Below are 19,738 nucleotides of genomic sequence, written 5' to 3' on the forward strand. Positions count from 1 at the left end.
AGTTTCTCCTGAAAGTACATTAGATACCTTTTTGGCAAGTTTAATTTTACAAAAACTGTTGATTTTATTAAACAAAAATAATTGGGTTTTGTGTTGCCTTAAAAAACAGCATGTTTTAATATGTTAATAAATATTTTCTTTACTGTATTTAGAGGGAGATGAAGAGGATGAAGCTAACAAAATAGAGGCTTTACATAAAAGAAGGAACCTTCTGGCAGCCTTTAGCAAACTTATTATCTATGATATAGTAGACATGCATGCAGCAGCAGATATCTTCAAACACTATATGAAGGTATGAGTCTATATTTTTATCTTCTCCTCCTCCTAAATGAGCACAGAAATTGTAGCTGGAAAAGTCTTAAAATATTAGTCCATTCTTTTCCTCTACTATTTTCTTTCCTGTTGAATATTCTTGAGTGCTGTCTCCAGTCTGATTTTAATTGATTACTGAGATGCAGAAAGCTCTGTGATCAGGTTGCAGAAAATATATTTTTGAAATCAGAGCCAGGTGTTTAACTTCAGCTTGTATTTCTGCTTATTTTTACCTAAGGCTTAAAGGGCCCTAAGTGCTTCCTAATAAAATATATATTGTATGGGCTTTTATGTTAGCTTGGCTATTATGGTAGAAGAGCAATTGAGGAGCAGGAGTAGAAACCTTAAAAAAAATTCCTTAAAACTAGAGACACAAAATATGCAAATAAAGCAGTGCCTATTTATGAAATAGGCCAGTTGGATCATTTCACTTTCTTCATAAAATCTCCAGATTTCGGGACCTGTAGGCATAATAAGTAAGTAGGGACTTAGTAAGAGAAGCCAGAATCCAGCTTAGAGTTCTTTAAAGATTCAGACCTGGTCTTTACTAGGAAACTAGGTCAGTATAACTTTGTCGCTCAGGGATATGAAGAGTCCACACCCCTGTGTGACACTATTAAACCAACCTAACCCCTGATGTAGACAGCATTAGGTTGACAGGAGAATTCTCCCACCGACCTAGCTACCACGTCTCGGGGAGGTGGAGTACCTACACTGATGGAAGAATCTCTCCTGTCGGGGTAGGTAGTGTCTTCACTGAAGCACTACAGCAGCGCCACTGCAGGGTTTTAAGTGTTGAAAAGGCCTCAGTTTGAAGTATAGATATAATTTTTAAGGTATATTTAGCTATCTATATAGGGTTTTATAACGCCGCCTATCATGATCCCTGGAATGCATACTGTCTTCATCATTACTATTTAAATGGTCACAGAGTGATCAGCATAGTAGAAGACACAATGTGAAAGTAGTTCTTACCCCAGATTGTTTACAATCTAATAGAAACAGAGAAGCAGGTCACATTGTGAAAGCCAGAGGAACAAATAACATGGAGGGTTTTTTGCTTGTCACTTTTGGTGGACACTGAAAGAACTGCAACTTTAGGAGGGAGGGTGGATACTCTGACTCTGCTGGATGGATAACTCTGGCTTTGTATGTGAAGATAAGCTGCTCCTTTTATTGCTGTTTAAGTTGTATGTTTTTAAGTATTTCCCAAAGTACCTAAAGCAGTGGATATGTACTGTTTATATTTTTGCTCCCAACCTCTTTAACAGTCCTAGTTTACAGTCACAGGTAGGAAGCATTTGTGGGTTTTCGGTGTGATACTGTCCTCTTATTTCTAGGTTTCATAGAGCCACTCTGCTTAAAACACAGCAAACAAAAAATCCTTCAGAAACCTGTACCTCTTCCATAAAACCTTAAGCTTGGTCTAAACCACCTTTGCTCTCCTCCCCGCCCTGCCACCCTTGAGCTGTAGCTACCACAGCTTTAGAGATCCTGACTAAAATTTTCAAAAATAAGAAGCTAAAGTTAGAGTCCTAAATCAATATTTAGGTACCTGAAGGTCAGTGGGGCTTCTCATTTCGGTATTTTTGAAAATTCCTCTTCCAGGCACTTTTATACGGACTTAGGATAAAATTTTCAGAAGTGTTTATGTGACTTTCCATAAATTCATAGATTCTAAGGCCAGAAGGAGCCATTGTGATCATCTAGTCAGACCTCCCGTAAAACACAGACAATAAAACTTCCCTAGTATAATTCCTAGAGCAAATCTTTTAGAAAAACATATTGATTTAAAAATTTGTCAGTGATGGTGAATTCACCATTACCCTTGATAAATTGTTCCAAAAGTTAATTACCTTCACTGTTAAAAATTTACTCTTTCTTTCCAGTCTGAATTTTTCTAGCTTCAACTTCCAGCCATTGGACTGTGTTATACCTTTCTCTTCTAGATTGAAGAGCCATTATTATTTATTCCCCACGTGGGTACATACAGACTGTAATCAGGTCACCCCTTATCCTTCTCTTTGTTAACCTAAACAGAACAGAAATATTTATTGAACACTTCCACCTTTTCGGTATTATTATTGATAATTCTACCATTTCCATCTAGTAATACTCCAACACTATTATCAGGATTCTTTTTGTTCCTAGTATACCTAAAAAAAAGTTTTTAACGTCTGTAACTCTGCTGGCCATAAGTTTCTCCTTGTGTCCCTTTGCTTCCCTTATTGATTTTCTACAGTTTCTAGCTTCTGAGTTATACTCATTACTATCGATTTTCCCTTTCTTCTATTTGTTATGGTTTTGGGGTTGTTTTTTTTTTACAGCTTCCTTTACTTCCCCTGTAGATCAGATTGATATTTTTAACTAATATGGCATTCCGACTTTGTGGGCTTCTAGTAAAGTGTTCTAAAACAATTCCCAATTGTGATTCACATTTTTTCTGATTAAATTCTTCCTCCCAACTGATTTGGCTCATAATTGTTTTCAGCTTTGTGAAACTGGCCCTGTTAAAGCACCAAGTATGTATGTATGTGTGTGTGTGTGTGTATCTATAATATATTACCGATCTGGGCTTTATTCTGTTTCCACATTAAAAATATTATCAAGTCATGATACTTAAGGTACCCAAACTACCGTTAATCTTCAGTTCTGTGATTAGTTCCTTTTTATATATCAAGACTAAATCTAATATAGAATTCCCCCATGTTGGTTGCAACACTTTTTAAAATAGGAAATAGGCATCTATCACATGTAGAAATTCCAAGGAAGTTTTAATACTGGCAGCACGAGACCTTCAGAGTGTGTCAATCAGATTGAAGTCCCCCATAATAATGCAGCTTTTTTCTCTACAAATGATAGATAGGTGCATAAGGAGCCAGTTATCCTGTTCCCTAGTGTGATTTGGTGTTCTGTAGCAGACACTAACTGATACCCCATCTTGTGCTTTATCTGTTAGAACATTGATAAGTATTCAAGATAATTTTCGTCTGAATGATCAGTGACTTGAAAACAGGAAATACCATTTTTGACAGAGTGCTACTTCCCCTCCCCTTTTGTTCACTCAGTCCTTCCTAAATAAAACATAACCTGTGATTTTAACATTCCAATTTTGCAAGTCTTCCTACCAGATTTCTGTAATACTGACTAGGTTGAACTTATGCTAATAAATGAGCAATTCCAATTCCTCTTGTTTGTTACCCTCCCCTTTTATTATTAGTTTACCACCCGGGTGACTACTTTAGCCATCCTGTTCCTGAGGATGTTATACCAATAAAATAAAAACCAGCAGGATCTTATTAAAGGGAAAAAGGCAAAATACCACATTTATTGTGAATACAGAAAGAATCGTAGTAAGTAGTTGGTTATAGCTATAACATTCTATTCAATCTCATATTTATTCACACATTCATTCATGCGCACACACACACACAGGTTCTGCAAGGTTGTTATCATAGTTACCAGCCTTAGAGTTGCTCATGCCAAGCCACTGGCCAGGTGGCCTGGACATGAGGAGGGAGCAGGGCCTTGTCAGATGCTCATTTGATGCTCCTGGAAGTTGGTTTGCAGAATCAGACCCCAAAGTTCTCACTTTCTAGAGTCCATTTTTATAGGAATTTCTTCCTAGGCCAGTCTATGGGAATTGCTTCATCATGCTGTTGCTGAATCAATCAGCAGATGGCACATTCCTGACGGCTCAATGCTGCTAGATGTTATCTTGTTCTTTGGTTCTCCCATTCTTGAGGCTGTTGGGTGGATTCCAGTCTGCCCTCCGGGGGTCCTCTGGTTATTTCCACTTGACGCCTTCTTCAGCCGATGGACACTGGATTCTTAGTCTGGCACCTCCCTGATCATTCAGTTATTATCCACACCGAGCATCCATCCACATACATCTTCTATCTCTATTTTAATCACAATTGTTAATACAACAAAAGGGCGGGGAGTCTCTGGGTGCTGTTTCTGTTGTTACAGAGTATTGCTTTGAGTCTCTCTATCTGTGGATTGCTTTGAGAACAGACTCTGTCTTAGAATGTACTAACGCAATTAGCAGCTTGCAAGTTTCACACATAGAGGGAGAGAAACAGTACCAAAAAACCAAGAGACCTCTTAATTAGTAATACCCTGGAATTTAAACTATGGGGAATCAAACTCATTTGTGATTTTAATACAGAACTTCTTTAATAAGATCCTGCTGGTTTTTATTTTATTGGTATAACAAGGAGACTGGTTCCCCTTCTACTGAGGTGGAAGCCATCCAAACTGTTGAGCCCTTTCTCCCCATAGAAAGTGGACCATTGCTCCACAAAACCAAAACCCTCCCCCACTTACCTACGCAGTGGTTCTCTTCCAGAACCTTCTGCCTTCTGTCTTTTTTCAGTCATGGGACAGGAGGGATCTCAAAGAAGATTACTTGAATATTCTTTTTCTTCAGCACGCTTCCAAAGTCCCTGAAGTCATCAACTATCTGTGAGATACCCCGCGGGGCAGCGTTGTTAGTGCTGATAAGAACCATCACCAGTGGATCTTCACTTGTCAACTTCAGAAGTCTGTTCAATCTCAGAGTGACATCTCATGTTTTAGCTATGAGAAGACAGCACACTGTCCAGCTGTCTGCTTGTCCTTTGCAGAATATTCTTTCAAATGTTCAGTAATGAATCCACAGCAAAGATCGTCTGTCTTCCATGGACAGTTGGAGAACTCTGTGTGCAACCTTGCTTTTCTTACAGGTTGGGCAGACCTACCATCTACAAGTGTACCCAACTGCTATGCTTTGTACCAAATGGATCTTGAGAAGTATCTTTCACGGTTTTCATATTGACGACCTAGTATCCGTTGGAATCCTCTTGCTGTGTGGAATTCCTCCTGGTCTTCTTATCTCTGGTGGCCACAACGTGCCTATCCTCATCTGTCTCCAGCCTTGAAGAATGCTGCCATGACCTCTTGCCTCTGGTTACAAACTGTGAGGGGTTGCGAACCGCGAGGGGTCCTCTCTGATTTCCTCTCTCTCTAAATCTTTAGTGACCAGTTCCCTTCTTCCTTGAACGTAGGGTACTGATGTCTCCCAAACCTGGCTGTCTAGGAACTCCTTAGCATCTCTGACTCTCAGTAGCGTCTCTACTTTCCTGTTCAATCCAAGAATCTTTTCCTCCAGCACAGCCATCGGCTTGCACTTTTTGCACAGGAAGTCTCTTCTAGCTTCAGGCAGAAAAGAAAACATGGTGCATCCATTATAGATTACCACCACTGTTCCATTGCTGACCATCTTGAAATTGTGCATAGACCTCAACCTGGAAGGAAAGTCTCTCACATTCCATGTCTATACTCCCTCTGAAACTCTTCTGTTAGCTGCCTCTGTTCATGGCATTTGAGTTTGCCTGACAAGTGACTTTTTATACCAAGAACATAAATCCCATTTCAGAAGCACCTAAATCATTTTAGGAACCTGAGTCCTACTGAAAGACACTTAAGCACTTTTGAGAATTTTATGCTTTAGAATCTAACTTGAGGCTCCTATTTTTGAAAAATTTGACCTATGTCTGTGTCAGGCTGTCTGAAGTGTCTCACAAATGTGGGTATGAACCTCAGGGCACACTGTTACTAACCAGGGCACAAACCCCAAACTGCTTGTGAGTTCTGTACTTAGACTTCTTCAAGTATCAAGTGTGAACTCCTCAAGCACTATAACTAGGGCCCTACCAAAGTTATGGTCCATTTTGGCCAATTTCAGGATCATTGGATTTTAAAAATCATAAATTTAATGATTTCAGATATTTAAATCTGAAATTTCAGTGTTGTAACTGTAGGAGTCCTGACCCAACTCCGAAGGCATCAGCGCAGAAGTAAGGGTGGCATAGTATGGTATTGTTGCACTACTGTTGGTGGGGCGCTGCCTTCAGAGCTGGGCGCCTGGTCAGCTGCCACCACTCTCTGGCCACCCAGCTCTGAAGGCAGCACAGAAGTAAGGGTGGCAATACCATGACCTCCTACAATAACCATGCAACACTCCATCCCCACCCTTCCCAATCCTTTTTTAGCACGGGACCCCCAGTTTGAGAAATGCTGGTATTCCCTGTGAAATCTGTATAGTATAGGGTAAAAGTACACAAAAGACCAGATTTCATGGTCCATGACGCATTTTTCATGGCAGGGATTTTTATTCCCTTCCCCCGGAGTTCAAGCTGTGATGGGACATGTCTACCTGCACATCTCCCTTCATGGGCATTGGGCTGGGGGGAGCAATCAAAGAGGATTTTCACTTAGTTCAAGTATAAAAGGATATAGTTAGAAATGGTTGAAAGCAAATAAAAGTGAAAAATGCTTTCTAATGGCTAAGACTAAATACAACAAGCTACACCCTCTGTTCAAGATAGTTTCCTTACCAATCTGCCTTCCAGCAAGATGGCTGTCAATCCCTCTGGTCAGGATCTTCAAAGTGCTTGATTCCTTTGTCTTTTTAGGTAAAAGATAACTTTGTGCCTCTCTTTTATAGTACAGTGAACATTTGAAATTGATTCTTCTGAAGGTCCCCCCCGCCTCAAAGTAAAGTTTATTGAAGCTGTGAGGAAGATGACATGGAGGTTCCTGGTGAAGGAAGTTTCATGCATGTTTCTTCCCCTGCTGCTGTTTGCTAAAATGGAAATTTATCTGTTTCCTGCAGTCTCCTCCCCCTGACATGATGCAGAGTGGTTATCTCCTCCTTTTGTTGCCTTGATGGGTCTGTTTACCTTTTATGCAAATTGCATTCCCACTGTTTCTTAATGTACTTTGGAAATATCTTCAAGGTGGCAGAACTACATTCCTTTATCTATAATGAGGCAACTTCACCACAGCCTGTCAAACACACTCTAAGAACATAATTCCCAATATGTTTGTAATTTTGAATTTCTCCTCCATGCATACACCCGGCAATAACATTAATGATCAGTATGTTGTCACTTTCTATTGATATCGTACGTGACCTTTTTTTTAGATACAGGTTATGACATTAGTGAGTGGGTACACTGAACTGGTCAGTCCCGCTGAACCTCACTACCACTTACCAGTGAGCCCTCTGCCTCTTGCATTGGGGTGCTGTTAGGATCACACCTGTCTGACACTCTGGCCAAATGATAAAATTCAATATCTATGGAGATTTGCACAGTGGCCACATGGTGCTCTGCATATCTTCTCAAAGCATTACAAATATGGTTTGTTTGCCTCCTTGGGCAGAGTTTTTGGCAGGTGTGTCCTAAAGGAGATAGTTCATATAAATATTTCTTTAAAAGATGTCTACAATACAAGCTAGGGGAGTGATTCCCCTGCTCATGTACACATACTCGCACTAGCTCTCATCAAGCTGGCATGAGTATAAATAACAGTGTAGCCACGGTAGTGCTGGTAGTGGCAGTGGAGGCATGTCTGAGCCACACCAAGTACAAACCCAACTGGGTGTGCGGTCCCATGGGGGATACCTAGTGACTTCTAGATGGTTCAGTAATGTCTGCAGTTTCCAACTTCTGGATCTTCCATTCTCTCTTCCATTCTCCTACTCTGTGGACATGTGGCAGGGTGATTGTTTCATAGGCATGGCATGACCTGTATTGATCTTATGCTTGTCTGAACCATGTAATAGAATATATAGAACATAGAATATCTGGACAAAATATTCTAATCTGACACTAGTTGCCAGAAAGTCACCTTTTGACTTTGTGTTAATTGGGCTCTTGCACAGTGACAAATCTCTAAAACACCTGTCACAATCCTAGGCTCTCTGCTCTTGAATGGAAACCCACCTTCCTTCCCCTATCAGACCCTAATTAGATCAAACCAACATGGAACATCTTACTTTCTGTTATCACAACTAGATAATCTCTTTGCAGGTCTAGTAGCTATAAGAAACAACCAGAGAAATGCCACATCCAGGACTACAGGGACTATTAGTCACTTGGAACCCAAACTGAACCAAGTCTTAATAAATAACTTGGAAAAGTTCTGTAAGAAGACTGACATTTCTACAGGAAAAAGCCTGACTTAATCATCATCCAATATAGCTCAAGAAAGAGGGTTCAGGACTCCATCCACATAATAAACTAAATTCTATGTTAATTATTACTCATTAAGAGTAAATAACCAAAAGAGAGAGATCACGATGGAGTACAATTCCCTTGTTCTTACATCACACTACAAAACCAATCCAGAAGCAGATTATGGGGGATTTCACCTTCCATTCAGTTACAGGCACTCATTTGTCATTTACAGAAAGAAAAAGAAATTTAGGCAAAAGTTTCTTAATGCATTACTCAAGTAATATATTAAAAATTAAGTTATTTAACAGTTACTCTGGAAGTCACATTTTATAGTATAAGAGTTAAAGCATAAAAATGTCTCTTTTCTCCTGCAAACAGGGTTTTTAGGTTACAATTTTAGAATCTGCAGGTGAAATTCTGACCACATTGATGTCAGTAGGAGTTTTGCTATTGACTGCAGTAGGGTATTTCACCTGGAGTGTCTTAAAATATTCTTAGGTGGAGCTTAAGCTGTAAAACCTTAGATGTTATTCCAGTGAGGCTTTTATAGTTGAGGAGTGTGGGATAATATTCAATTTAGTTGTAGTTCCCAGTACAAAATCAGACTGCAGACACTTACGTGTGGCTCAGTTTGGTGGTTCTCCCACATACTGGTCTCAAGTACTAGATGCATAGCTTTCTTCCTCTTGGATTCCATCCTTGGACTCTACATGAACTGGTGGGCGTGCAAGGTACAGAGATGCCTTTCTCTGACCCGGGAGTGAGGGGGAGTTCTGCTTCTTGCTTGAAAGGTGAATTATCAGTCCTCAGCTCATGCTGACAAGATCTAGGAAGAACTTTTAACTTCCAGCCTGGTTTTCACCCTGTGTTCTTTTATAGTTGCATACTGGTTAGTCTTACTTTCATTTTACCTGTTACGTTCACACCAACATATGCTGGGGCGTCTCCAATTTCCCAACTATAACTTTCAACAAGGCTCCACCAACTGCAGGAATCACCCGCCCCATTCATGCTTCAGTTGTTTACAGACTAGACCCCTAGTTCACAGACTACTTCCTCCTTTTGCCTGGGACTAAATTGGACAGTAGGCACAGAGATGACCCGATATTATTTAACACTTTACATGAAATATTTCCAGTGCCAACATAGATGGTCACTGTGTAGTGTAGGTAAACAAAATAGCCAATAATGGCCCTGTGATGGGGTATATAAACCTTACACTGGGATAGAAGAGAAGTTAAGGTACTGTTTTGGGGCTCAAGTGGCCACACCCTACCGCACCTGCAAAGCCTGCTCCAGCTGGAGGAGGTGTTTAAAAGAGAGCCAGAAAGCAAAGAAAGGGGGAGGATAGCAGGGAAGGATAGCCTTATCCTAAGAGCTCCTGAGTGGGGGTACAACAGGAGTCCTTTTTGCAGGAAAAGGGTGTCCATAAATGGCAGTAGCTAACTTAAGCAACAGAAGAGGGAGTAGCTTGTCCTTAAGAATTAAGAAATCCTTCTCTCTGTCCTGTGTTGGATTGTTTGGGAGACTCTCAAAGGTGGTATAAATCCCCTTGAGATAAGGTGAATAGACACCGTAAGCCCTGCAGTAGGTGTGTGAGGCCTTCAGGGTCCGAGAGTTGGTCCAGAAACTCCTTTTTGGGGAATGTTAGATTTTGTTACCCAAGAAAGGCATGGACATGAAGGCCAGAGGACTGAGTTACTGAATGCATCTGATGAAGTGAGCTGTAGTTCACGAAAGCTTATGCTCAAATAAATTTGTTAGTCTCTAAGGTGCCACAAGTACTCCTTTTCTTATCTACCAGAAGGGAGACCAGTACTGTGTCAGAGCACCCACCACAGGGGAAGCTAAAGACGGGGGACAGTTGTGACCCAGAGATCCAACCACTGGTAAAGCCAGCCCTGTCACAAGCTCGCATTTGTATTGTATGGTCCAGACCCATACTTCAGTGCTCCTTTGCACTGGTGTTCAGTGGCTGCTGGTGATTTGCTTGGTCTGTCTTCACAAATATTTGGTGATACCCTGCCTGCAGTATGTGCCCTCAGAGGTATTAGTCAGAGTCACCATCTGATAATGTGTCCTACTTAACCTGGAAGTTCCTCCTACAGCCTTGGTTCCCCTTCTGCTGCTATCTCAAATGTAAATTTCTTGTCACCACCTTCAAAGCTCTAGATAACATTGTCCCTCCTTGCATATCCTCCTCTGTCAAGCATTACACTGATCCCTGTCGATTCCTCTCCAACAGCATTCCCAGCCTTGTGCTCCTGTTGGTCAGCATCTCACAATCACCTCTGTTTCTTCTGTTAGCCTGACCCCTGTGTCTGGTCTGACCTTCCAGAGTTCATTTGTGTGGCCTCTAGCCTGCCCATATTTAAATCCCTCTTAAAGATCCAGTTCTGCTCTGCTACTTTTAGTGAATCAAGGTGACTTGTATATCAATTGTATATGATTTGTCTATTTTTGTTCATGTTCCTGTTATCCTATTCTACTTGCTTCTTCATAGATTGTGAGCTCCTTAGAGCGAGAACCATCTTTCTGAGTGTTTGGAAAGCACTTTGCATGCACAGTGTAAATACATGATAAATAATAACAGTAATAAAGGGAGAAAAGTAGCCCAACCATCCCATCTACAGGGGTTTGTTGAAGTTTGTTTATAGTAGAGGTATCATGCCATCCGTTCACTTCTTATTTAAAATATAAAATAATTTCTATTATTTCTGTTGATACTTCATTCTTTGGATACATGTGTAATCAATTTTGAGCTGCCTAATATAGTCCTATTTTAGTTTCTAAGAGTGAGATCTTTTGAAACCTAATTTTTAGGCAATCACCTTCAAACTATCTTCCCAGCACAGTAGGCAATAATTTTGATTTATATTTTTCATTCCATTTTTTAAAAAGGAACTGACAGTTAAAGCAATTGCTGACCTCATCACTGGGTAGGTGGGTCCCAGGCACTGATGAGTCTGAATTTACGTATCAGGCCATCTGTCACATGGATTCAGGAGCAGGGCTTTATTGTAACTACTGCCTTCTCAAAACAGGAATGACAAGTAAACTGTTTTTATTATGAAAATCATGAAAGTTATGCTGAATAATAAATTCTGCCTTTAAAAGTTTATTTTTCCCCTTTTCTCACAGTACTACAATGACTATGGCGATATCATTAAGGAAACATTGAGTAAAACAAGGCAAATTGATAAAATCCAATGTGCGAAGACACTGATTCTCAGTTTGCAGCAGGTAAGAATATTAGTTTTTATGCTCGTATAATCCCTCATTCCAAAAAATCCCTGTGCATGGCTTTGTCTAATGCCCTATACTCCCAATCAAAGGCCAGTCTAATGCCAAAAGGATCTCTCATTCCTTTCTCTGTCAAAGATTTAGTCAGCAGGACAGAGCTTCAGACAGGAAGAAAAGGAGAGAAGAGGGACCTTGAAGGCTAGTCTGGGTAGTGGTGGTTCCTACTGTGTCCACCCATCAATGCCCAGGGGGTCTAAGTGGATAGTGATGGTGGTTTCTCCTTTCACATAAGAAGCTGGAAGTGCTGCATCATGTTTTCTCTAAATATGGACTTAAGGAACTCAGGCAACATTTTGAAAAACAGGAACCTAAAGTTGGGCTCCTAAGTCTCTAACTATTACAAAGCATGTTTTCCAGTCCTCAGATCATTCGTGTGGCTCTTTTTTAATCCTCACCAGTTGTCCTACATTTGAAGTGTGAGCACCAGAACTGGACACAGTCTCACCACTGCCATACAGAGAAATAATATCACCTCCCCACTCATACTCATTATTCCCCTGCTTATACATCCAAGGATCACACTACCCCTTGTGGCCACTCATCACACTGGAAACTCATGTTCAGTTGGTTATCTACTATGACTGCTAAGTCCTTTTCAGAAGAACTGCTTCCCAGGATACAGTATCCAACCCTGTAAATTTGTCAGGCATTCTTTATTCTTGAATTTGGCTATATTAAAATGTGTTATTTGAATGCATCCAGTATACCAAACAGTCTATATAAATGACCTGTCCTCATCATTATTTACCAATTATCAATCTTTGTGTTGTCTTCAATTTTATCAATAGCAATTTTATATTGTCTTCTAGATCACTGGTAAAAATTTGAATAACATTGACTTGAGAACCAGTCTGTGCAGGAGCCCACTAGAAGCACTCCCCTTGTTGATGATCCCCTGAACTCTTTCCTTCAGTGTATTAACAGGGAATATCAAGTAGTGGGGAGGTTAAATTCACCACTGTGCAGAAGGTCTGTGTTGGGAAGAGGTTCTTTCTCCACCTATTTCAAGGGCAAAAGGGCTGGGGCTGGCCATCAGCACAGCAGTGAATTTCACTCTCTGAGATTATCATCAGTGTCACTGATCCAAGATTGGTAATAGCTGAACTACATAAGAATGGATGTACTGAGTCAGACTAATGGTCCATATAGCCCTGTATCCTGTCTTTCGACAGTGACCAGTACCAGATGCTTCAGAGGGAATGAACAGAACAGGGCAATTAGTGAGTGATCCATCCCCTGTCATCCAGTCCCAGCTTCTGACAGTCAGAGGTTTAGGAAGACCCAGAAAATGGGGTCGCATCCCTGACCATCTTGGATAATAGCCATTGATGAACCTATCTTCCATGAACTTATCTAATTCTTTTCTGAACCCAGTTATACTTTGGCTTCATAACATCTCCTGGCAATGATTTCCAGAGGTTGACTGTGTGTTATATGAAGATATACTTCCTTATGTTTGTTTTAAACCTGCTGCCTATTAATTTCATTGGGTGACCCCTGTTTTGTCTTATTTGAGGGAGTAAATAACTCTTCTCTCTTCACTTTTTCCACACCATTTATGAGTTTATAGACCTCTATCATATCCCCCCTTAGTCATCCCTTTTCGAAGCTGAACAGTTCCAGTCTTTAGTCTCTCCTTATATGGAAGTTGTTCCATACGTCTGATCATTTTTGTTGCCCTTCTCTTTACCTTTTCCAAGTCTAATAAATCATTTTCTGAGATGGGGTGACCAGAACTGTCTGCAGTATTCAACATGTGGGCATACCATGGATTTATATAGTAGCATTAAATTTAATATCGTTTTCCTAATGATTCCTGACATTGTTAGCTTTTTTGACTGCTGCTGTACATTAAACAGTTATTTACAGAGAGCTATCCACGATATCTGTCTTGAGTGGTAACAGCTAATTTGGAATCAAAATAAATAGAAATCATCAACTTTCTCCAGAATAACCTCTGTTCTTCTCATCATATCTCTTACCAGGACCTCGCATGCAACATACATTTGCTTTTATCTAGATTACAAATGGCCTTGGCCGTATTATTCACTAGCAAGTCACCAAAAAATATTATTCATCTCTATTTCAATAGCTCCCTTTTATCAATTATTCTGCCTCTTCTCAGTTTTATCTTCATCTAAATTGACTGGGGGAGGGAGGGTGTGACAGAATTACAGGGTTTGCCTGTTGTCTATCTCTGTTAACAGATGTTGGAACCCTCCAGGGAGATACCAGTTCATTTCTGATGACTCCTAGTAGATGTGGCCATTAACTCCACCTGAATATAAAGGAGGTGGAAGTAGCTCTTTGGAGCAGAGGGGTTTAGTGTTTGGGACAGAGAGGTCCTATAGAAGACACCTAAAGATTAGTCAGGCCTGGAGAGATGGCTTGCACTAGAGTTTATATTGAGTTGTTGTTATTTATCTTGTCAATAAAGCAAAAACCCAGGGAAGGGAAAGGAAGGGAAGGGATGAGTGACCCCTGATAAAAGTGTATTCCGACTTTGCAGCAGGGTGGGAATGCCACTTGCTTGCAGGGGGAATATCTTTTGGGGATGCCAATGATCAGTGGTTCTGTTCATGTTTTTTCCTTCCCTTAATAGCTGTCATATGTCCTCCTCCACATCCCTGTCATCCACAGTCTAAACACATCTCTCCTGACAGTGCATCACTTCATAATCTATTTCCCACATATTTCTGTGACTTCAGCGCTTGTTAGCTCCCTCTTGATTCTTCTCCACAATGCCAATCAGCCGTCACATTTTCCACATAAGGCATTGTGGCCTAGTGAAGAGGCCATTGGGCTGATACTCGGGATATTTATAAATTCTTAGGCCAAAAGGGACCACCATGATTTCCTGTGTAACACAGACCACAGAACTTCCCTGAAATAAATTTCTGTTTGACCTAGTGCATATCTTTTAGAAAAACACCCAACCTTAATTTAAAATTCACTGTTGATAATGAATCCAACACAACCCTCGGTAAATTGTTCCAGTGAGTAATGACTCTGACTCTTAAACCTGCATTCTATTCCCAGCTCTGCTGCTGGTCTGCTGGATGACCTTTGGCAAGTTACTTTCCCTCTATCTGCCTCTGTCACGTGCTTGAAGTTAATAACAATTTGAGATTGCAAATAATAGGCTCAAATGGAACTTTTTAATCAAAGGGTAACAGTCTGAGATTAGTACAGCACTATGCAGAATGCAGAAAGAATAGGTACATCATCACCATTGGAGTAAGCTAAAGAGCCTCTGTGTCTCTCTCCTCTGTAGCTGGTGGGATTTGCACTCCTCAACTTTACCTTTCAAGCCCCTCTGTCTTTTATAGAGTGTGAGACAAAGAAACTCCATTTTGGAGGGGAAATTGCTTTCCCACACTTAATTTCACTGTTTCTGTTTCTGACATTTTCATTTTACCTATTTATTTATGGATTTTTTATGTTATCTTTAGGTTACATTAAGACAAAGGGAATTCTATTCCACTCATTATTACTGACAGCTGTGACAACTGGCTGTTGTCACTGAGTTAAAAACATCTTTCAGTGGATCCTTATTTCATCCCTTACAGAAAATATCTGCAATAATAAGTGCCTGTTATCCATCATAGAACATAATTAGGTTATAGGCACCCCTTATGAATCACCCACTCTTGTTTACACCATATTTCTGTAGACACTTTTTGACAGTTTGAGGGGTCTTTTCCTTAGACATCTATATTCCCACAGATTTGGAGGCACGAGAAATAATGAGATACAGTCCAATACTTGAAAACAACGAGGAGTCCGGTGATACCTTAAAGACTGACAGATTTATTTGGGCATAAGCTTTCGTGGGTAAAAAATCCACTTCTTCAGATGCAATACTTGATCATGTGAAGTTCCTGAATATAAGTCACTTACAGATTAAGAACCAACGCTCTGGGCCTTAGAATTCAGACATCCTTTTTGCTAATATTGTAAAAGATTGTAGGAAAATACTGAATGTGCAAATTAATTTAATATGTGAGAAGAATTGGAAAAAGGATTAATATTTACTAACAGTTTCTGCATCTGTAAAATAGGGATAATCAAACTGACCTCCTTTGTGAAGTGCTTTGAGATCTATGGATGGAAAGCACTAGATATAAGAGCTAGGTATTGTTGTTGTTTTTCATAAAGAAATAGGTCATGGCACAACATCTGTCAAGTACTGCTTGGGAGCACCAGAGCTCCTGCTTGCCAAGTTACCATGGGAATTTGAATACTACTCAATTGTGAACTCCCGTGGCCCTTCTTCTACTTATACATAGCTTCCAGACACTGGGTCTTGTTATGCATTTCTCCACTAGATTAAAGAGCCCTTTAATACTCAGTATTGTCTCCTTGTGAAGGTACTTATACCCTGTAATCAGATCACTTAGTCCTCTGTTTGATAAACTAAACAGATTGAGCTCTTTACATTAAAAGATTTAAAGCATTTTCTTCAGCCCTCGAATCAGTTTTGTGGCTCTTCTCTGCACCTTCTCCAATTTCTCACAACATTTTGGCACCTGAGGCGGGCACCTCAAATTACTCCCCCATGCCCCCCTCGCTTGGGTCCAAACTTTGAAAGGTCTCAATTCTGCCTTCTTCCTGTTCTACTCCTCTCATGGTACTGCTCTGCTACCTACCCCAATAAAGGAGAACTAACAACTTAAAATGCCTTGTTCAAAAATTTTAAGTAACACTTAACTTTCAAATGCCTGAACAGCAAATGTAACTTTTCTTGTCTGCATTGTAAACACCGGCATTTTTATCTGTTTGAATAATCAAAGTGGTGCTTTTCGTGCCTTCTTGGTTGCAAAGATTTGAACTGCTTCCTGAAGGTCCACAGTCTGGGCCAGCTCATACTCTGTTGAGATGGTTGCAAGGCCAACTAGCCTCTCCTGTGTCATTGTGGAGTGTAGAGGTGTCTTTATTAATTTCAGCTTGGAGAAGCTGCGTTCTCCACTGGTAACTGTTACAGGAAGTGTTAGAAGTATGAGCAGAGCAACAAAAGCATTTGGAAAGAGGGTGGTCATCTTATTTGTGCACATATATTCCAGAACAGCCTTTGAAGTTGATCCTGCTGAAATGTATCTTGAAAGGGCTTTCAGTTCATCACTTAAATCACTCGCATCAATATCGCGCATGTCATCATGTGTCAACACTATCTCCAGTGCCCTGCATTGCTGGAGTAGGTCGTCTTCAGGTATAGTGAGGAGTTTTGGAATATACCACAACATCCCAAATATACTGCTGTGTTCCTTGAGCTGCATGAAACGTTCAACTGACTGTATTGCACAATCTAGCACCTAGTTAAAGAATTCAACTTTGAATTGTTGTTTGGGGTCTCTTATGGGATTATCCCATGCCTCGTAATCAAAATGTCTTCTTCAGTGACTCTTGTATTCTTGAATGGGTGGGAAAATAGCTTCAGTGTGAAGTTCCTCTGCCAACTTCTGTGCACTCTTCAGAACGTTTTGAAATCCCTCATCTGACCAGTAAGACTGTAGGTATGACTTTGCTTTGTCCAGTTGTTCCATTGCTCCAGATATATCAAGGTCAACACTTTGGAGTCTCTTGCTTACAACATTTATTTCAAACAGTATGTCATGCCACAACACTAAGCCACACAGAAATTTGAAGTTATGTGTGTTTCTGGTGATTCCATTTCCCTCTGCCAGTGTTCTCCCAAACCGTTCCTGTCGTAGCATTATCCTCCATAATGGCAACTATGGCATCATCTATCTTCCCAATTTGGTGTTTGATAGGCTTTATCGCCTCCACCCGACTTTCCCATCGTGTGGCACTCAGGGGTTTCAGTGTCTGAGAGGATGTTCCCAGATATTGCTTCAAAATTTCCCATTGATGAGTTGATGCAGAGAAAAATACATAGATGCTTTGAATTACATAAAAAAATTCAGCAGCCTCACTAGAAGCTGATGCTGCATCACTGACCACCAAGTTCAATGAATGAGAACTGCATGGGACAAAAAAGCTAGAGGGTTTAACTCTCGGATCCGTGTCTGCACTCCTCTGTTGTTTTCTCTCCTGTTGGCACCATTATCGTAGCCCTGACCTCTCACGTCAGCTATCGCAATTCCCGTATCTTCCAGCTTTTTAAGAAGCACATTTGTCATATCAGCTCCTATAGTATCGTCAATGTCAATAAATTCTAGAAAATGCTCTCTGACAGTCACCGTTGCAGGGACATTTTCACTAGGTTCTGTTGTTACAAAACGCACCATTAAAGTCATTTGTTCCGTATGGCTGATGTCAGGTGTGCAATCCAGAATAAGAGTAATATCTTGCTGACTTCAGATCTGCCACAATCTTCTGTTTGACTTTTGTTGCCAGTAACTGTGTGATCTTATTTTGAATTGTTTTTCCAAGGTAGTGGTGTGTGTATATTTCTTGGGTGGTGACTCTTCTTGGATGCTCCTGGAGTACAGCATCAAACTCAGCCATCAGCTCCACAATTTTAAAGAAGTTTCCATTGTTTGGCACATACAGCTGATCTGAAGTGCCACACAGTGCTAGGTTTTGGGTAGCAAGCATTCTCACAATGTTTTCAGAACATTTTGCCAGTAAAGAGACTCTGATGCAATCTTCTCTTCATGCTGATCATCTATGGTGGCCTTTAACCTTCGTCTCATCTCAAGCTCTTTCCACCTATGGAATGCTCTCTGGTGATTTGCTGCCGTCTCATGGCATGCCAGATTTCTAGCCAGATTTTTCCAGTCCTTTGTTCCTGTAGAACCCAATGTGGCAGGAACATTAGCCTGGAAGAGTTGCAACAAAAACAGTATGCAGCATTCTGGGTTTTTGAGTACATAAGCCATGGCCTCTCCACTTTGTCACCATTGGGGATTTCTTGCCAGTAATGTGTTGGATGGAAACTTCTATTTTCATTGTCTTTGGGGAGCATGAAGTTTTTCACTTGCTGTGGCCCATGCAGTACAAGGAAGTCCCTCAGGCTACTGCTGAAGTGGGTCCACAGTCCTGGATCATCTAGACTTAAGGAACTAAACTCAGCAGCAGCAGCTGTTTCTTGCGCCTCCACCATACTCTTCTCTGATCTACACTTTTCTTCAGAAATGTGCATGGCTACATCCATTTGAGATGGAGATACGGATGCTGCAGTAGCTGCCAGGTCACCTGCACTGTGACAAACTGGCAGATCAGGCATCTCCTCACCACTCACATCCTCACCAGGGCCGGAAGGCTCACTGTGAACATTTGTGTCTATGTATCTCAGGAGAGCTCTTTCCTGCTTAGATAGAAAAGTTTCCTTTGCTTGCTTTCTCTTTCTGAATGCTGCCCCAGAGGGGCGTTTTCTTCTTTCACTCATGACTGCTGTTCTGTGCCAGCTATAGTGGCTCTCAACACTCAATTGAAGGGGATAAATAAGCAGGCTGGTAGCAGGGCCTGAGTGAGGGAAGATATCAAAGTCTTAAGGGCCTAACTGGCTCCTACTACTTCAGTTGACTGCCTGTTCTCCTCAAGTGGGTTCAGGGAAGCAGCAGGAAACAGGAAGCTCCCTGGGAAGCTGGTGTTAATCAGTTCAGGCTCCTGGGGGTGCTAGAGAGGTACATAAGAGGCTGCTTCTCCTCTCTCTCCCTGCAGCTCCTGCTGCTTTCTGTTATTCCCTCTCACCTTTTCTCCTGCCTGCCTGTTATGTCTCTTGTGCCCTCCTTCCTCCAGCACAGCACTCCACCATCTCTGTGCATCTAGAGCAGAGAGAATACATATGCACCAGCAGCAGACACAATTTTCTACACTCTGGGTCCTAGTGGCACCCCCCCCACACACACACACAGAGGCTGGCACCTGAGGCAATCGCCTCAGTTCGCCTCATGGTAAGGCCAACCCTGATTGTGGGCCACCAGTTTTGGTCTCACCAGCATCTCCTTATGCCTATTCACTACTCCCCTTTATGAACATCCAAGAATCACATATCTTGTTTGAATGGGCCAGTTTACCAACTGATCCAGATCACTCTGTATGGCTGCTCTGTCCTCCTTATTATTTACCACTCCGTCAATCTTTGTCTCATCAAATTTTATCAGTAGTGTCTTTATATTTACCTGCAGATTATTGATTAGAATGTTGAAAAC

At 41.0% G+C, this 19,738-nt stretch overlaps 1 protein-coding gene and 1 long non-coding RNA gene across 5 annotated transcripts in view; one reads left to right on the forward strand and one right to left on the reverse strand.

Annotated features, from left to right (window-relative positions):
* Positions 1-19,738, forward strand: part of STAG1 (stromal antigen 1) — a 365,202-nt gene that overhangs the window by 304,368 nt on the left and 41,096 nt on the right. For all 4 annotated transcript variants that reach the window (XM_037909148.2, XM_037909146.2, XM_043521994.1 and 1 more), the window contains 2 exons: positions 153-292; positions 11,460-11,561. In XM_037909148.2, coding sequence (XP_037765076.1) covers positions 153-292; positions 11,460-11,561 — 242 coding nt within the window. The remainder of the gene's footprint in view (positions 1-152; positions 293-11,459; positions 11,562-19,738) is intronic.
* Positions 286-6,923, reverse strand: LOC119567088. The gene is made up of 4 exons (XR_005226804.1): positions 6,693-6,923; positions 4,642-5,508; positions 2,169-2,344; positions 286-773 (listed from the first exon to the last, which is right to left on the reverse strand). It is a non-coding gene; the product is annotated as an uncharacterized LOC119567088 (long non-coding RNA).

This window comes from Chelonia mydas, chromosome 9 (genome assembly GCF_015237465.2).
Source record: "Chelonia mydas isolate rCheMyd1 chromosome 9, rCheMyd1.pri.v2, whole genome shotgun sequence".
NCBI classification, from domain to species: Eukaryota; Metazoa; Chordata; order Testudines; family Cheloniidae; genus Chelonia; species Chelonia mydas.